The 21,030-nt window shown below is 37.9% G+C and overlaps 2 protein-coding genes across 2 annotated transcripts; both read right to left on the reverse strand.

The window, feature by feature from the left end:
- Nucleotides 1–11,139: 11,139 nt before the first annotated feature.
- LOC311283524 (uncharacterized protein) lies at nt 11,140–20,513 on the reverse strand. Its single transcript, XM_084397984.1, has 7 exons — nt 20,205–20,513; nt 19,981–20,063; nt 18,502–18,555; nt 18,156–18,272; nt 17,975–18,079; nt 17,040–17,094; nt 11,140–12,499 (listed from the first exon to the last, which is right to left on the reverse strand). Exons 2-7 carry the CDS (start codon nt 19,985–19,987, stop codon nt 12,463–12,465), a joined length of 375 nt encoding a protein of 124 aa, XP_084254110.1. The 5' UTR covers nt 19,988–20,063; nt 20,205–20,513; the 3' UTR covers nt 11,140–12,462.
- On the reverse strand, nt 12,498–17,008 carry LOC311283473 (uncharacterized protein; the record flags this gene model as incomplete). The annotated part of the gene is made up of 3 exons (XM_084397899.1): nt 12,498–12,838; nt 12,884–13,693; nt 16,984–17,008. 3 exons carry the CDS (start codon nt 17,006–17,008, stop codon nt 12,726–12,728), a joined length of 948 nt encoding a protein of 315 aa, XP_084254025.1. The 3' UTR covers nt 12,498–12,725.
- Nucleotides 20,514–21,030: the final 517 nt, after the last annotated feature.

A 21,030-nucleotide genomic window follows, 5' to 3' on the forward strand; every position in this document is an offset into this window, starting at 1 on the left:
CATCTGTAATATTGCTGTGGAAATAATCAAGGTTATTCATGGTCTGTTGTAGTTGTTTATGCTTTTACACTTTTAAATGTCCTTTTAATGTTGGATAGATGAAGGCAACAGCGCCCGAGATCCGCCCACAAAGTTACTTGCGTTTGTGCTTGATACTTGCGTTTCAGATCGTTAAAATAGGGCCCTAAGAGTGTGACTGTTAAACTTGTGCACTTTTCCACTGTTAATGCTCATATAAGAAGAGAAATGTCAATCATACAGCATCATAGAGAGCATGTTATTACACTATATGTGTTCATCAGTCAGAGAAACTCAACAATAACACAATTATGAAGAAGAAAACAACAGTAAAAATTATGCATCAAGCATATGATGATAACGGCCTGATTTACAGAAGTCGCCAAAAAAACAAAAAAAGAAATAAGAATGTTTTACTGACGTTCCCATTAACCCTCTGGGGACCAAAAACGCGCCCGCGCGTTTTGCTCGTTTTTTTTTTTAGCAATGTAAATTAAGTTCATAATGCTCTGTTAATTTTGATCTTTCATTTTCGTGTAATACATCAATCGATCCTGTTCAGTTTCTATTTTTTTTCTGTATACTCACAATAAAAATAAAGTGTTTTGCTTTTTGCCAAATAAAGAAAAATTAACATGATGCGATTTCTGCCTTCTTTCTGTCCGTGAACACCAATTTGAAATGAGTTCGAAAATGATCTGTAACTCCGCGAAAATTCAGTCAAACAGGCAAACAGACCCACGGGCATAAAGCTTGAGATCGCATCTTTTAAATGAAGTAATTTTTATAAAAAACAAATATTCCCAGCTTGTGAAATCTGTATTAAAAGAGAACGATTCCAGTTGAGCTCATTAGAGCTCATTCAAATGTAATGTGACCACTCCCCGGAGAGCGCGCGCTATTCAAACGCACATTCTGAGAACCATTTCAGTCCTGTGAAACGCCCACATCAACTGTAAACAAAGCGCGTCGCGAGTGAGGCATAATATAGCCTACATAACAAACAGTGAGCAATAGATCCCGCTGAGGAGTGAGGTAGGCTGTTATCTTTTCTCAAGTGTTAATGTGGAATAACGTTATGGAATAACGTTAGTGTAGGCCTATGTAAACCGCAAAAAGATGAATCGCATTTCTGTAGATGAATGAAGGGTACATATTTGTAAAGATATGTACCCTTTAGGTTCTCAGAATTTGCGTTTGAATACCGCGAATGAATGTTTGCCTGTTTGACCTAAATATGAATCGCCTGTCTGTGTGTGAAAGAATAAACCGCTTTAATTAACTAAAATGCTTGGCTATACTGAGATGAGTAAAAATCGACTGAAATATGTTGAAATAAAATGTCTGTATAAGCAACATATTAAACTGCAAATTAACATTTATATGCCCTAATATTTTATAAAAACAACGTTACAGTCAGGCGAAATATGAAAGACAACATTTTGTTGACTAGATTTGGGTACAGTTTTTACTGTAGAATATACTGCCACATCATATATATATATATATATATATATATATATATACTATTTTTGTCAAAAATAAAGTCATAAACTAAGATGTTAGATGTTCCAATGTTGGCTATATTCAAACTAATGAATACATATGATAAAATGTAGGCCTATAATCTTTTTTTTTTTTACAAAGAAAGAGTACACTTGAAATATTGCTGAAATTGTAATTATTGTTGTAATTGTAACCTTTTTAATAAAATAGCAAAACATATTTACAAGATAGATGTAAGCAAAATCTTAAATGGTCAATATAAGTCTTCTTCTAAGGGACCGTTCGGTATTTATGGAAAGGACCACCGGAGGAAAATAGGGGAGGGTCATGTCTTTTTATTCTTTGTTGAGGGGAGGGTCATCCAGCTTTTTTTAGTCTAGGGGGAGGGCCACCCAACTTTTGTATTCATGAAAACAGCAACATTTCAAAGTGGCTTGTTTGCTGCATATCTTTTACATGTAGCTCCATGTAGCTCTCGCGGTATCAGCCCCCCTTCGATATCAGATGGGTCTGACCCAACAAAAATCCAGTTTGGCGCTGTTTGACAGTGCGCGCGCACTTCAGTACGCGCTCAGAAAAACGTGCATCATGTCAGAACAGAACGCCAATTAAATGTTTACCCAAAGCTTTAAAGCACGAGCAAATAATGAACTTTTGTGATTGCGAATAAGTGCACAGTGTCCTGTGAGTGTAACTCTACCGCTGCATTAACATGTGATGTGAATGTACGTCGAGTTTTACAGTATTGGGACTGAGGCGCCAGAACTGCAGCTGATAGAATGTGCGCTGTAGCGCGATAATACCATATTTTGTTTCCACAATAATGTTAGAGAGTAAATATACTGGAATTGCCACCATAACAGTGGAATGTGATGTGTAAGATGTAGGGCTACCACATCTTAAAATTACTAATTAGTATTATTTGAAGTTAACATAATAAAATACGTAGACCTACACCATAAAACTAGTTGAGGATAAATTCGTTAAAATTGGGCAATTCCAGCGTTATGGACGTGACATTTGCAGTCAAAACTTGAAATATAAATTCTCAGAAAATGCATTTAATACCAATATATTGAAACGTCTGTTAATATATCCATACTTCCTTAATGAAGGAGTCAAGACATTAGAAAAATATCAGTCTACACATGCGTTTTATATTTAATATGAGGGAAATACACATGTGACGTGACACAAAAAAATCTTTAACTTTTAGGTAGCAAAATATTTTTTTGTAATTCTATGAATTACACTGCGCAAACCAAAAGATATAGCCTATACTTACCGGATGAAGAAGGGTCGGCCTCCTCAGAACATAAAATATTCGTTTTATTTTATTTATCGTGTTCGCATTTATGCGAAAAACATTTTTTTTATAAAAAAAAAAACAATGTTAAGGGCGTGACAGTTCTCCATTACGGACATGACTGCTCTGAAAGTGACTTTAAAAAAATCACAGAGACCTCAAACAAAAAGCACACAGCCTGTCTTTAAAGTGAATTTCGTTTTTTAGTAATTGTATCTTAATTTTAATCAATGTTTCATCAACCATAAATAATAAGTAAATATAGTAGAAAATAGATATTAATGACACGGAGGCGTAAGGTATATAGGCTACTTGCCTCACAGACCTGAGACATATATAGAAAGCTTGAAATGTCTACTTTTAAACATAACAATGCAAAACGAAAGAAAACAGACTGCTCTCTTATGTAATCCGTATGAAATGTGCATTTCTCTCTGTCGCGTTCTGCGAAGATCACAACGCATCGTCAACTTTATCTTTGCAGTCGACACAGAAAACACTTGTTTATTTATAAACAATTAAAATGTCTCCTTGCTATATTTAACATATTCATAATCATTACTTTTGCTGGTTCTTTGTGACAGCTTTTAGATGCTTTATTGGCAGCGCCACCCACATGTTGAATGCGTCACACGCATCAGCACCGAAAACATGATTTTTTTCTAATCTAAAATCAAAAATCGTGGTACGAACCGAATTTGGTCTATCGTTACAGCCCTAGTAAGATGAGAAAGCAAGAGTTTATGGTTGTAAAAAAACAACAATGGCTATCTGAACATCTTTGCCAAGCGCAAACCAGTACAGAAGTAGGCTAATCAATAAATTATCGTGGAGGGTCATGCCTTTTTTCACAATCATTTTGGAGGGTCATAGAAAAATGTATTGCTGGCGAAGGGAGGGTCATGTATTTTTTTACTACAGATCTCAAAACTCCTCCGGTGGCCCCTTAAATAAAAAACGAACAGTCCCTAAATATATCTTTTGTCCTTGCATTGTGGCTCAGTCAGTGTTACACCTGAATGAATGGCTCATTACGCATAATGGGTGGGACATTGTATTCTCAGGTGTAAACCACTCCTCGTTCACGCCCCCCTCGCATATTGGCTTTCCAAGCAAAACCTGTCTTATACAATTTAAATCAATGTATTGTTTTATGTGAACGATAAAGCAAGACTATTTTCACATCATTTTGAAGCCAGAACTCGAAGCGACAACATCCATTAGTCAAAAGTCTTGTTGGCACATATTTAGTATGAGTTTTGTGGTCTTATTTCAGCAACTTTCATTTTTATTTTTTTCAATAACCACGCATAAACATTATTCTCTTAAAAATACAAACATCTACATACATGTTACTTACATATTATGGTAGCCCTGTTTGTGCTATATAGAGTGAATTTACACCTTTGCCATTAACATGTTTATAAATAACTGAAAAAAGCACAAATGTCAGAGCATGTCAGAACACCTCCAGGGCCCAGAAAACCCCTCAGACACCAGAGGGTGAAAAGATGAAAATATTATTTCTGAATGTTTGTAGAACTTTTCTTATGTGAAGGTCAGCAAAACATTGAGAGATTATTTCATATTCTTTTTCTTCAATCATTATTGGAACGTTACTTATGAATGTTGAATATTCTGAAACAAGTAGCAAAATATTACAAACGTTAAACGTCCAGCTAAAACATTACAGAATAAAAGCTCCATTAATGAATTATAAATAATATTTAGTGCTGATGTTCTGAGGACATTATTAAACACCAGATAACTCTGAACAAATGTGTAATGTTACTGGAGGAGCGTTTGATCATAACTTTGAGAGAATCTTTCCAGAACGTTCCCTGTTAGTATAAAATACTGGTTAAAACTTTGATCATAAACTGACACTTGACTGCTGTTCCTCTGTGGGGTTTAATCGTGTAATACACAGGCGTAACTATCGGTAAGCAGGGTAAGCGGTTGCTTACGGGCCCGGACCAATCAGGGGCCCGCCCGCGTTACTGGAAGATATTGATTGACAGCCGGGTCCCCCTATTGCATTTTACTACTTTTAGTCTGATCGCATTTGTTTTTGTTCTTTTTTGCGAATTGATTTAAATAAATAATGACAACAACATATTTTACTGATAATTAAATAAATGTTTGAAACGAACAATGATGAATTTGGTGTAATTTGTTTCGAATTGGGATTGGGGAATCCCCGGGTGAACATGCCCATTGCGTGCAAAACAGTAAAAAACGTTGAACTTGAGACAGATATGCAGTCGTCAAATTTTAAACACAAAAGTGGCTTTCAAAAGCGCAAACGAAAAGAGGAATTTGATAAATTAATTAATAAATTACCAAAAATAGGAAGCTTCTTTAAAAAGATGACACAACCAAGAGAGTGAAGCGAGTAAAGCACCTGAAGCGACCGTTGGTAGTAGCAGCTCCGTGGTTAAATGCAGCTATAATGTAAGTGAGCATCTTTTTTTATGTATTTGGAACTAGGCCTATGTGTATATAGCAGTGACAGTAACAGTAACAATGTGTTATTATGGTGCGCCATCACCAGCAGCTTTTTTTTTTTTTTTTTGGTGCGCGTAGCATCATCACGTGTTGTAGTGGGGGGACCGCCTTGATAATCCTGCTTAAGGGCCCGGTGTTGGCTCGTTATGCCACTGGTGTAACAGATATTAATAATGACAGAAAATAATACAATATACATTCAGTTTAAGAGCAGAATTCACTGAAGAATTACTAATATAAAATCACTGCTATAGAGAAAACAAGAGTTTGTCTTCAGTGACAACATGAAGACTATAAACAGATCATAACTACAGTCTCACATAATCATCATAAATATATTAATACTGTGAGCTGATCAGTTAAAGTGTGAGATCAGTCAAACTTACTACCATATAATTCACTATATTCTCTTCTAATGTCGACCTCTTAAAATAAAATATTACATTACACACATGAGTTTATAATAAACAACTCATATGGTAAATGTTCCTCATTACCCATCAGTGCATGTTATTATAAAGAAGCACAATGTTTATCTTCATAATCTTTCATCATAAAGTAATAACTTGATAACCTGAAACAACTTTTCTTTTCTGTTTACTGTAATGCATAAAATACTCTAAACTCTTTATGTGGATATCAGTTTATCAGTTATTAGAGTATTAATAAACCCTCTGGTTAATACCTAGAATATCAAAATCAGCTGCTGGCGGTAGACCCTTCTCCTATTTAGAAATTTCCATTAACTTTGGAACAGTCTTCCTAACATTGTCCGGGAAGCAGACTGCGCTCATGCTCAGAAATGAGGATGCAATAATGCTAGTAAAATGGATTTATTGGAAGTTCACAGAAAAGTCAGATTTAAACAAACACACAAGACAGTGGCGCAGACAGAAACGAGAACAGGAAACAACACCGGGAAACTCCACAGCGATCTGACAACACAAGACAGCATTCACTAAACATGCAAAGAGCCGTAGATAGGGATCAGCTGATGAACAGCGGTAACGGCAGGACTCACACACACACACACACACACACACACACACACACACACACACACACACACACACGAGACAAGGAAGAGACAGTGAATTCATGAACCGTGACACAGACACACTCTGTCAGTTCAAAGCTAGACTCACACAGTACACACACACACACACACACACACACACACACACACACACACACACACATACACAAACGAGACAAGGAAGAGACAGTGAATTACGTCATTCTCCGTCTCTTCGAAACAGCTGAATCACCAGCGATAATAAACACTCAGCTTAAATTACAATCATTTCTTGTGGCATTACAGGATCTTGTAAACCCCAAAGTAAAGCCACAAGTAATTATAATAAAACAATGACATAAAAAAGAAAACAAAAGCTTGTGTTCGCGACGAACAGAGGAAGTTCTCCACCCCAGAGAGGATCTGTATTTATAGTGGTGATATTTACCAGTGCATGCTGGGAAGGTTTGTTAAAGGGAGGAAAGGTCTGACCCCGGTGTGCTTTTGTTTGGTGTGGAAGGCCCAATCGGAGAGAGAGAAAGACGTGATGTGGAGGTCTGATAACAGGACCACACAAACAGGAGACCGAACTGTACAACACACTGGGAAAGCAATGGTCTGTGACGCATTACAAATAAAACACACAACTGTGGCAGCAAGTGAAGCGTCGTGCTCAAACACACACTCCGAACAAGCGGAGGTCTGTCGCAATCACTGGACGGGGGGCAATTATTTGAGGGCTGGAACACATTAGGGAATATTAGGAGGCATTTTATCACTGAGGGTCTAATAGGGCCGGGTGGATGTGTGTCGTTGAGGACCACTGGAGTGATGGATGAAGTCTGAGCACAATCATTCCCAGCTGTTATACTTGTGATTTCATAATATTTGAAAAACTTGTGAAAAGATAAATCTCAGTTAGTCAAGCAGCGAACAGCGTATAGTGGAGCTCTCATCTACTGGCTAAAATGAGCATTTTTACTTTTAAAACTACATTTTCCAAAAGATGGGCAGAAATTTTACACTAAACCATGCCAAATTATCCATGTTATCCCCATATTAGGAATGTGAGTCTTTTATAAAGTGAATTTTACATAAAAAGCTGTTTTTGTATAAAAACCTATTTAAAAAAACAAACAAACATTTATTTTTTATATATATATATAAATTTAAAATATATCATAAATCCTCCAAAAACTGCACAAATGTGGAGTAAAAACATTAATAATCAGTAAAATTACATTTGTTTAAATAAAAACTATTATTTTGTTACAAAATTACATGTTGTGTCTCTGGAGACCCAAGATCATGAGTTTAGATATTTTTGATGAACTCCAAGAGCTTTCTGTTCCTCCATTGGTAGCCTACGCAACTAATACATTCAAGCCCCAGAAAGGCCACCTGCATCGCTTCATAAAATTGGTTAAACCACTGGAGTCACATGGATTACTTCAATGATGTCTTTCCTATCGTTCTGGGCCTTGAATGTGTTAGTTGAATTGCTCCCAATGGAAGGACAGAAAGCTCTCAGAATTTCATAAAAAATATCTTAATTTGAGTTCTGAAGATGAACAAAGGTCTTATAGGTGTGAAATGACATGAGGGTGAGTAATTAACAAAATAATTTTCATTTTTGGGTGAACTAACACTTTAAGTAAAATTGTCCAATGTGTTGAGGTTGTCTAAGCTGAAATCCGTTATAGAAGCACATTACATGCCAAACGAGATGTTGCAGGATTTGTAGTTCACCCAAAAAATGAAACAGTCAATGGGGCCCCATTGACTTCCATAGTATGAAAAAAATTGAAAATTGAAAAAAAAAGAATGGAAGTTAATGGGGCCCCATCAACTGTTTCATTTTCAATTCTCAAAATATCTTCTTTTTTGTTCAAGTAAAGAAAGAAACTCAAACAGATTTGGAACAACTTGAGGACGAGTAAATGACAGAATTTTAAGTTCTAGGTGAACTATCCCTTTAAGTCTAGAGGTCAAATTTGAGCTTGACATTGGGAGTATAAATTTAATAAATTTACGTCTGTCTTTTCTAATATTGATTCTTCATTATGTTCACCGGAACCGGCTACATCTCTGTGCAGATCTTGGGAACTTCTTGACTGGACGTGTCTTCAGTGAGAAGAGAATCTTCAGCAATGTTAAAATGGAGGGATCTGAAATTGCCGAGCAGTTCGGGTGGAGGATGGTGTTTTAAAAAAAAAAGTTAAATAAATGCAAGGGTATTGTGTGAAAAGTGAAAAAAAACAAGAAAAAAAAACAAGTCTAGCTTTGTTGTAGATGAGAAAATATATTTTATGTACTGTAACATTTTAGTGTAATTGCATTTTTAATTCTTTCAAATCTTTTTAAAGAAGTGATATTCTGTTAATTTTGCTAAGTCTTTATTGTATTGTGATGTATTTACACAAAGAAATACTTTACTGTAAGTTGGAACGAAAGTATTCAAACGTTCTGTATTTGATATGTATTTACAGAAATTATTAAATTGATGCCTTTTGGATTCAATTGTTGAATGTGCATGTTATTCAATAGAAAAATAGCCTTTAATTGTTCTCGTAGGAACAAATTTGACACATTTAAGGTACAAAGGGGCTTGTCACTGGGGTGGTACCTTAAAGGATAAATTTTGTACCAACAAGTTTTAAAAAACAAAAGGTACATTTTGGTTGCCCATGGTACAAATCATGTCCTTTAAGGTACAAACTGGAATGGAACAAATTTGTTCCTCTATATTAAGGTACAGTTTTGTACCAGTAAAAGGTACCGCCTCAGTGACAAGGGTTTGTACCGTCTTTGGTACAAAATTGTACCTTTTTATGTGAGAGTGCAGCATGTCTGATCTGATCTTGTTGTTTTCTCAGATATTGAAACCAGTTCTGCTGCGTCATATTTTTGTGCAATGGTGCGTAATTCTAAACACATTTTACCATATTTTAATTATTCTCAGGTTAGGTAAAGTAAGTCAAATCTGTCCTGAATAATAAGCATTTGAATTTGCATATATTTAGATCACAGAAGACTTCTCCGTGCTCAGTTCAGCTCAATCTTTTGTTATACAGAGACTTTTGGCAGAAGAGCTTCTTAATTTTAATTATATATTTTTTTTTGTTAAATACAGGTTAACTAGTTTACATAAAAGGTACTAATATATAAAATACAAATAAAAGTAAATCAAAACCAAATAATTTACATGCTTTTATCTTCCTGAGACGCAATGCCAAGGCATCTCACACCGAAGAGGCGAATCAGTGTCTGATGGACATAATCTCTCCAGCTCTTTTAAAGTCCATCAACTTTCTGACATCTTCTTCTGGACCTTTTCTTCATCGCTGTATCTTCTGTTTCTCGTCCGCAACACGTCGACGGTAATGATTGATTTCTTCTTCTTTCTTTGGCAAAGCTCATTCTAGTACATTTTCAATTCATCTCTACTCTGCCATTTGCTTAATAAATGCTTACAACATTCAGTGTGCTGTTTTTCTTTATAAACCATTTTCTCAATAAATGATTTTACAACAACAACTTCTGGTGTCTTGCTTTATAAAAACTCTTCCATTATATAAGGTTATTATAGTTGACTCCAATACATAATTGCTTCATACACAAAAAGGCATATTTATAATAGAGAAATGTGTGTTCTGACACCGTTCATGCCGGAGGCGTTCCCCTAGTGTCTCGTTCCCCTTCTCAGGGAACCATGATTACATTCGTAACCCGAGACGTTTCTCTTACATACCTGTCATCGTGCGTTGATTCGCACTCTCCAGTGACGACACCAGCTGATTAAATATGTAGAGCACCGAGAAGAAGACTAATAACGTGCAGACGAACAACACAAGAAGATTCCTCTGTGTTTTCTAACTAAAAGAGCAGCCATGGAGATGTAAATCAGGCGTGCTCATGAATATTAATGAGGTGCTTCGAAAACTTCCTGGAGCCTTCAGTCACGTGACCACGTTTTGTCCAGTAAAGGGTTGCGGAGCCGACCAATGAAAAGTTCCCAGCATGCTCCTCTCATGAATATGATTAAATACTCGCTAACTCTGCATTATATGTTAATATCTACACACTGCTATCATTACATATAGAGAAACTAACTTATATCACTGATGACAATATGCAGCAAATGTTAAAAGAAAAGCAGAGACTTTAGTTTGTAACCAGCGCACAGAAAGCCTGTAGCTTGAATAGGAACAAATCAATGTCCATACACTCACTGATCCTTCTGGTTTTGACACTATGATGATTGGTCTGATCGTGTGTGTGTGTGTGTGTGTGTGTGTGTGTGTGTGTGTGTGTGTGTGTGTGTGTGTGTGTGTGTGTGTGTGTGTGTGTGTGTGTGTGTGTGTGTGTGTGTGTGTGTGTGTGTGTGTGTGTGTGTGTGTGTGTGTGTGTGTGTGTGTGTGTGTGTGTGTGTGTGTGTGTGTGTGTGTGTGTGTGTGTGTGTGTGTGAGAGTGTGAGAGTGAGTGAGTGAGTGAGTGAGAGAAGTAAGTGTGTGTGTGTGTGTGTGTGTGTGTGTGTGTGTGTGTGTGTGTGTGTGTGTGAGAAATGTGCGAGAAATGAGCAGCCTCTGTTACGACTGAGCACATCGACCTTCTGATCCACAGAACCAGATATTACAGAGGACACGATACAATGGTTGGATTACATTAGCATGAAACATGAAAAATGCAAAGTTCAAAATATAATTCTCATAGTTAAATTCATTTGGTATGGATGATTGTAAACTCAGGCAATGGGAGAAAAGAAGTTTAATTATACACTGTTAATGCTCATAAGAAGAGAAATGTCAATCATACAGCATCATAGAGAGCCTGTTATTACACTATATGTGTTCATCAGAGAAATGTCATGTTGAAGGAGGAATGAAAGCTGACAGACACAAGCAGAAGCTCAGCATTCACTTTATTCAACTATATCGTCTTCTTCCACACAGATCTTACATCAGATGAACATGTGAACACATCAGCGCCACCTAGTGGACATGAGTATTATAGCAATACAATGGAGAGAGAACACAGCAAGAAAGTTCAACAATAACACAATTATGAAGAATAAAACAACAGTACAAATACAAACAAACCAGCATTCAGTAAATCACATGTGCAGTAAAGCATATGATGATAATGGCCTGATTTTGAGACTATTTCTAATGTTTTGAGAACATCATAAAAAAACAGATAACATTGAACGAACATCTATTAATGTTACTGGAAGAACGTTTGTTCATAACTTTGAGAGAAACAAAGTTTGCTGGGTATAAAACACTGATTAAAACTTTTATCATAAACTGACACTTGTCTGGTGCTCCTGTGGGGTTTAATCGTGTAAGATATACAAAATGGATAAAAATATATTATTTATAAAATAATATAGTCTATGTAGTTTAGTTGAAGCAAGTCTTCCTAATATAAAAGCAGTTCTATAGAGAAAACAAGAATTCTGTCACGTTTAAGACTATGGGCCCTATCTTACACCCGGCACAATGCAGCGCCTCGCGCGACCAAGTGTTTTCTGCTAGTTTCAGTCCGACGCAGTTTTCATTTTCACGTCCATTTCACCCCATTTGTTCATCCATGGTCGTGCTGGTCTGAGAACGAGGTGTGTGTTCTGGCGCATTGCTATTTTGAGGCAACAGAAATAGATGCAATATTTTTTTTGTTATTTAAAGAGCGCGTTAGTAATGTGCGCCTATAGGCGGGTCCACAACGCATGTACACTCTGCTTATTACACACACACACACACACTCTCTGCTTATTACACACACAGGGATGCACAGATTTTTGCAAAATCGTACATATTTTACGAATTGGCCAATTCGTATGAATTCATACGAATGACCTACCCCTGACCCCGCCCCTAAACCTACCCATCACGTGGGTTTAGATAAATCGTACAAATTCGTACGAGTGAGGTCGTACGAATTAGTACGAATTAGCCAACTTTTTATCATTCGTACGAATTGGTCGTGAGATAGCGTTGGTGAATCCGGCTTGTCCCGTAGATGGTCTCCTTGCGCACTTTGACCTCGCGTGCGAGCAGATCCGTTTCCCCGCTAGAGACACGCTCAGTTTTTCCGCTTGCAAACTCCGTCATGTAAATAGCGAATCCGCCACGGCACGAGCGCAACTGGCATTTAAAGGGAATGGGAGACGAGACTCTTATTGGTTTAATGCATGTAAATCTCAAAACACACCTATTACTCATGAGAATAGGGACAACCCTTTTAGACCAGCGCCGGGAGCACCGACCATTTCTCCCAATTTACTACCATAACATTCACTATCATATTCTCTTCTGATGTCGGCCTCTGGAAGTGAAATATTCCAGTAAATGTATGATGGAGCTCATATGATCAACAGTAAACACTCACACTGACTGATATAAACACACATATGATCAACAGTAAACACACACACTGACCTGATATAAACACACATATGATCAACAGTAAACACACACACTGACCTGATATAAACACACATGGGATCGACAGTAAACACACACACTGACCTGATATAAACACACATATGATCGACAGTAAACACACACACTGACCTGATATAAACACACATGTGATCGACAGTAAACACACACACTGACCTGATATAAACACACATGTGATCGACAGTAAACACACACACTGACCTGATATAAACACACATGTGATCAACAGTAAACACTCACACTGACCTGATATAAACACACATGTGATCAACAGTAAACACACACACTGACCTGATATAAACACACATGGGATCGACAGTAAACACACACACTGACCTGATATAAACACACATGTGATCGACAGTAAACACACACACTGACCTGATATAAACACACATGTGATCGACAGTAAACACACACACTGACCTGATATAAACACACATGGGATCGACAGTAAACACACACACTGACCTGATATAAACACACATATGATCGACAGTAAACACACACACTGACCTGATATAAACACACATGTGATCGACAGTAAACACACACACTGACCTGATATAAACACACATGTGATCAACAGTAAACACACACACTGACCTGATATAAACACACATGTGATCAACAGTAAACACACACACTGACCTGATATAAACACACATGGGATCGACAGTAAACACACACACTGACCTGATATAAACACACATGGGATCGACAGTAAACACACACACTGACCTGATATAAACACACATATGATCGACAGTAAACACACACACTGACCTGATATAAACACACATGTGATCGACAGTAAACACACACACTGACCTGATATAAACACACATGTGATCGACAGTAAACACACACACTGACCTGATATAAACACACATGTGATCGACAGTAAACACACACACTGACCTGATATAAACACACATGTGATCGACAGTAAACACACACACTGACCTGATATAAACACACATGTGATCGACAGTAAACACACACTGACCTGATATAAACACACATGTGATCGACAGTAAACACACACACTGACCTGATATAAACACACATGGGATCGACAGTAAACACACACACTGACCTGATATAAACACACATATGATCGACAGTAAACACACACACTGACCTGATATAAACACACATGTGATCGACAGTAAACACACACACTGACCTGATATAAACACACATGTGATCGACAGTAAACACACACACTGACCTGATATAAACACACATGTGATCGACAGTAAACACTCACACTGACCTGATATAAACACACATATGATCAACAGTAAACACACACACTGACCTGATATAAACACACATGTGATCGACAGTAAACACACACACTGACCTGATATAAACACACATGTGATCGACAGTAAACACACACACTGACCTGATATAAACACACATGTGATCGACAGTAAACACACACACTGACCTGATATAAACACACATGTGATCGACAGTAAACACACACACTGACCTGATATAAACACACATGTGATCGACAGTAAACACACACACTGACCTGATATAAACACACGTGATCGACAGTAAACACACACACTGACCTGATATAAACACACATGTGATCGACAGTAAACACACACACTGACCTGATATAAACACACATGTGATCGACAGTAAACACACACACTGACCTGATATAAACACACATGTGATCGACAGTAAACACACACACTGACCTGATATAAACACACATGTGATCGACAGTAAACACACACACTGACCTGATATAAACACACATGTGATCGACAGTAAACACTCACACTGACCTGATATAAACACACATGTGATCGACAGTAAACACTCACACTGACCTGATATAAACACACATGTGATCGACAGTAAACACACACACTGACCTGATATAAACACACATGGGATCGACAGTAAACACACACACTGACCTGATATAAACACACATGTGATCGACAGTAAACACACACACTGACCTGATATAAACACACATGTGATCGACAGTAAACACACACACTGACCTGATATAAACACACATGTGATCGACAGTAAACACACACACTGACCTGATATAAACACACATGTGATCGACAGTAAACACACACACTGACCTGATATAAACACACATGTGATCGACAGTAAACACACACACTGACCTGATATAAACACACATGTGATCGACAGTAAACACACACACTGACCTGATATAAACACACATGTGATCAACAGTAAACACACACACTGACCTGATATAAACACACATGTGATCAACAGTAAACACACACACTGACCTGATATAAACACACATATGATCGACAGTAAACACACACACTGACCTGATATAAACACACATGGGATCGACAGTAAACACACACACTGACCTGATATAAACACACATATGATCGACAGTAAACACACACACTGACCTGATATAAACACACATGTGATCGACAGTAAACACACACACTGACCTGATATAAACACACATGTGATCGACAGTAAACACACACACTGACCTGATATAAACACACATGTGATCGACAGTAAACACACACACTGACCTGATATAAACACACATGTGATCGACAGTAAACACTCACACTGACCTGATATAAACACACATATGATCAACAGTAAACACACACACTGACCTGATATAAACACACATGTGATCGACAGTAAACACACACACTGACCTGATATAAACACACATGTGATCGACAGTAAACACACACACTGACCTGATATAAACACACATGTGATCGACAGTAAACACACACACTGACCTGATATAAACACACATGTGATCGACAGTAAACACACACACTGACCTGATATAAACACACATGTGATCGACAGTAAACACACACACTGACCTGATATAAACACACATGTGATCGACAGTAAACACACACACTGACCTGATATAAACACACGTGATCGACAGTAAACACACACACTGACCTGATATAAACACACATGTGATCGACAGTAAACACACACACTGACCTGATATAAACACACATGTGATCGACAGTAAACACACACACTGACCTGATATAAACACACATGTGATCGACAGTAAACACACACACTGACCTGATATAAACACACATGTGATCGACAGTAAACACACACACTGACCTGATATAAACACACATGTGATCGACAGTAAACACTCACACTGACCTGATATAAACACACATGTGATCGACAGTAAACACTCACACTGACCTGATATAAACACACATGTGATCGACAGTAAACACACACACTGACCTGATATAAACACACATGGGATCGACAGTAAACACACACACTGACCTGATATAAACACACATGTGATCGACAGTAAACACACACACTGACCTGATATAAACACACATGTGATCGACAGTAAACACACACACTGACCTGATATAAACACACATGTGATCGACAGTAAACACACACACTGACCTGATATAAACACACATGTGATCGACAGTAAACACACACACTGACCTGATATAAACACACATGTGATCGACAGTAAACACACACACTGACCTGATATAAACACACATGTGATCGACAGTAAACACACACACTGACCTGATATAAACACACATGTGATCGACAGTAAACACACACACTGACCTGATATAAACACACATGTGATCAACAGTAAACACACACACTGACCTGATATAAACACACATATGATCGACAGTAAACACACACACTGACCTGATATAAACACACATATGATCGACAGTAAACACACACACTGACCTGATATAAACACACATGTGATCGACAGTAAACACACACACTGACCTGATATAAACACACATGTGATCAACAGTAAACACACACACTGACCTGATATAAACACACATATGATCAACAGTAAACACACACACTGACCTGATATAAACACACATATGATCAACAGTAAACACACACACTGACCTGATATAAACACACATATGATCAACAGTAAACACACACACTGACCTGATATAAACACACATGTGATTGATGTGATGATTATAAGAGGCTGAACTACACAACATTATTCAACATTATTCAACATTATTCAACATTATTCAACATTATTCAACATTATTCAACATTATTCAACATTATTCAACATTATTCACTGGGTTCCAGCTGAGGCTGATTCATGTCAAGTAATAAATTATCCATAGATTGGGACCTGGGAATTACTTTATCTTCATCTTCATCTTCAGATGATATATGATATTTGAGATCTGATGTGGAGCAGAACAAAACATCCGTCAGAAACTGAATAATATCGTGTCATAAATCTGTCAATCTGTACCTTTAACTTTAATTGTATGAAGGATCAATAATTCAACATGTTTGACACTCATCATAATAAAGTTCACATGTATATTATGTAGAGGATATGTGGGATAATTGTTCATTTCTGTGCATTGTTGTATAGACACAAACTGTGAAGTTTTCATCACAAGCTAAACTTGTGCACTTTTCCACTGTTAATGCTCATAAGAAGAGAAATGTCAATCAATCATACAGCATCATAGAGAGCTTGTTATTACACTATATGTGTTCATCAGTCAGAGAAACTCAACAATAACACAATTATGAAGAATAAAACTCATGAAACAGTAAAAATGCAATATGATTTTGAGAAGTCGCCATAAAAACTTCATCAAAGAAATGCACTAAGAATGTTTTACTTGCGTTCCCATTAAGATATGAAACATTAAAAACATTAAGAGAACGTTCCATATTATCGTTCTTCAAACATTATGGGAACGTTACTTATGAATATTGAATATTCTGAAACAAGTAGCAAAAATAAAATAAAAAAACGTTAGATGAACATCCACCTGAAACGTTTCAGAATAAAAGCTCCATTAATGATGTATAAATAATATTTAGTGCTGATGTTCTGAGGACATTATTAAACACCAGATAACTCTGAACAAATGTGTAATGTGATTTAAATAATGACAGAAAATATTACAAACTGTGAGACGATGTGGAGATTATGATTGTTTGCCTCAGATCTGTCTATCAGTGCCTTTATAAATGTGTGTAATGCAAAACCACTGATGGAGAAAACAAGCATTTGTGGACTTTACACTCAGAAGAGAAACTGACCTGCATCAAAACTAATCAGAAAATCCACTGTGGGTCTCAAAAGAGGAACAAGAAGTGAACGTGACTCTTCCCATTCAGAGCTACTCGAGGATGACGGTGAGAAGACTGAAATGAAAAGCTCAGTTAGTTTAAGATTATAAATAAATGCTTTGATAATTTCATATACTAGTGTAATGCATACGTCCACTGGATGCTGTCTCTGCTGCTGTAACTTCATCCTCATGTTTAATGCCGAAACCCAGTGTGTGATCATCCTCCAGTGGCTTGAGATCAGAGTCGTCAAGTTTAGAGTTTTTAACTGTGAAGAAACAGCGAACACAATAATCAAAAGTATTTTACACTCATCATAATAAAGTTTCAAGTTATATTGCCACAAAATGAAGCACAAAACTCAGAAAAAAGAAAAATAAATGTCAACAAGAAAAGGTCTGATGTGTGTAAACGCTGTAAACATGTTATTATAAAAATGTTCGTAATGCAAATCCACTGATAGAGAAAACAAGCGTTTGTGGGATTGTGAAGCTGACCTGTCGACTCGTGAACAGGAGAAGAGTCTCTCGGGCGTTTCCATCTAATGGGGACTGAAGTGAAAAGGTCAATTAGTTTAAGACTATAAATAAATGCTTTTAATCATGTCAAATACTAGTGTAAATAATGCATACTTCTACGGTGCACTGCTATAATATGATCCTCATGTTTAATGCCGTAGAAACCCAGTGTGCGATCATCCTCCAGTGTGTTGAAGCGGTAGCAAAGAATAGTGTCTCGAAACATGAGGAACAGAGAACACACACACACACACACACACACACAAAATATCTGAACTGATGCACACAGTGATGATAGTTTCACTTCCTCCGTTTAAACTCGCCGGTGTGTGTGTGTGTGTGTGTGTGTGTGTGTGTGTGTGTGTGTGTGTGTGTGTGAGTGTCCAAACTCTCTTGTCTTTGAAGTGCTTTATTCTTGCACACACAGACATCAGAGTTTTGACATCAGATGCTCCTCAACAGATATTCTACTGACTATAAGGAACTTGGCAACTACAAGTCAACTTATTCTCCTAGCCCGAACCCTAACACCTACATGTAACCCTAACCAGGGATGTAGTGGAGGCTAAACGCACGAAAACGCCGTTTGCGCACCTCCCAAAATTCGGAAATAGCGTTTACCCGCCTCCAATATGCGTTTATCCACCTCTCAAATTTCACGTTATTTGAGCGGACTTTGCTTTTCCAGTGCGTGATCGCCAATCGGTACATGATTCGAGCATTTGGGCCGTTAACGACAGAACTGAGCAGAGAGCGCCCACACACACACACACACACGGAACAAAGAGAACGGCACAGACACGGAGCGGAAAAGTTTCCTTCTGTTACGACAGCAATCTGAGAGGCCGACAGATACACCGATGCACAAGCAGTTAATGGGGGATCACAAGACCATTGTCCACCTGAGTAGCCTCTGTAAGCTTAAATTGTGTGATTTAATTAAAGTTGACAAGATGGCGCCTGTGATTCATTCGGCATGCCGTTGGTCTCTGTTTGTCTTTTATGTTTTAGTCCTGTTTTTAGCATTATTGGTACAGCGAGTCAGCTCTCTCCAAGTGTATGAAAGTGATTTTCTACTATGTCTTCGAGAGTCGGCGGTGGAAGCTTACAGAGGCTACTCAGGTGGACAATGGCCTTGTGATCCCCCATTAACTGCTTGTGCATCGGTGTATCTGTGCGGCCTCTCAGATTGCTGTCATAACAGAAGGAAACAAAATAGGAGAAGCGGCAAGCGCGGGGTGTGGTGGTTGTAACAGTCTCCCTATCCACTCTTAGTGAGACATGCTACAAGATCATTTTGAGGGAGGGACTCACAGACCAAACCCTTTTTTAAATATATCCAAAGATAATTGTAGTTGCAGAAACTTGATGGCGTGTCTAATTAAAACACGGGGCAAATACCAGTCCTTTGCTCTCTTTTATTTTAAGTTCAGGATGATTAAGTCTTGAGTAACTCACATGACATGAAGTTTATGGATTCACATGATGTAAATGGACAAGTGTTAACGGATGGACAGGATGAACTGGATGGTCTTAAGTCACTACAATACAATAAAGGAAATCAAACTCATATAGTTCATCAGTAAACATATCAAATAATAAATCCAAATAATGATTAAATATCCAATCCAATCAATTCAAATAAACAAATTCAAACAATACAATTGGCAAAACAAACTTACTTAACGCATCCTAAGGAAAGGACTCAAAGAACATGGTTGAGCTCATTCAAACACCCACACCTCGCCAGTGCAAGAGGAGCAAAGGAAGGAAGTGAGGTCTACTTATAGACCTTGACCAGGGGGTGTATGGGTAATGTAGTCCACTAGATTTAGTAGTGTAGTTTGCCTGGAATTGTGTGGGATATGTAGTACAAATATGTATATATATGGGAAAAAAGGTAAATAATTAAAGAAAAGGGCCGAATTCACAACATATGGGTCTCCCCCCCGTCAGGTGTGTGTGTGTCCTGGTCATATACTGGCTGGATATTCTTTATCCTCTGACATATTCCCTTGAAGGTATATTTAATACCAGGCCTGAGCTAAGCTGCTGATGTAGCCAGGGTTTCTGCCCTAGGACTAGAGTCTTGACGACCGCTAGGACGGGGAACTATGACTCTGGATCAGTGGAGGAGTGGGCATTTGTTCCCCATTAGTGTCCTAGAATCACAGTGTGAGTTCCCATTGGAAAGGGAACATCTCGGGTTACACTGTAATCATGGTTCCCTGAGAAAGGGAATGAGACACTGCGACTCGCTTCATGCTTCCGGCATTCCTGCCAACGACTCCTTCAGACACGGAAGAGAATGACGTGTTCTACAAGCACTGTATTTATACTCTGGTCGAACCAGTCGTGACATCATAGGCCAATGTTATTGTCGTGTTCTGGCACCGTTCATGCCGGAGTCGATCCCCATTAGCGTCCTAGTGTCTCGTTCCCCTTCTCAGGGAACCGTGATTACATTCGTAACCCGAGACGTTTCTCTTACATACCTGTCATCGTGCG

Source organism: Rutilus rutilus (genome assembly GCF_951802725.1).
Source record: "Rutilus rutilus genome assembly, chromosome: 23".
Classification (NCBI taxonomy): domain Eukaryota; kingdom Metazoa; phylum Chordata; class Actinopteri; order Cypriniformes; family Leuciscidae; genus Rutilus; species Rutilus rutilus.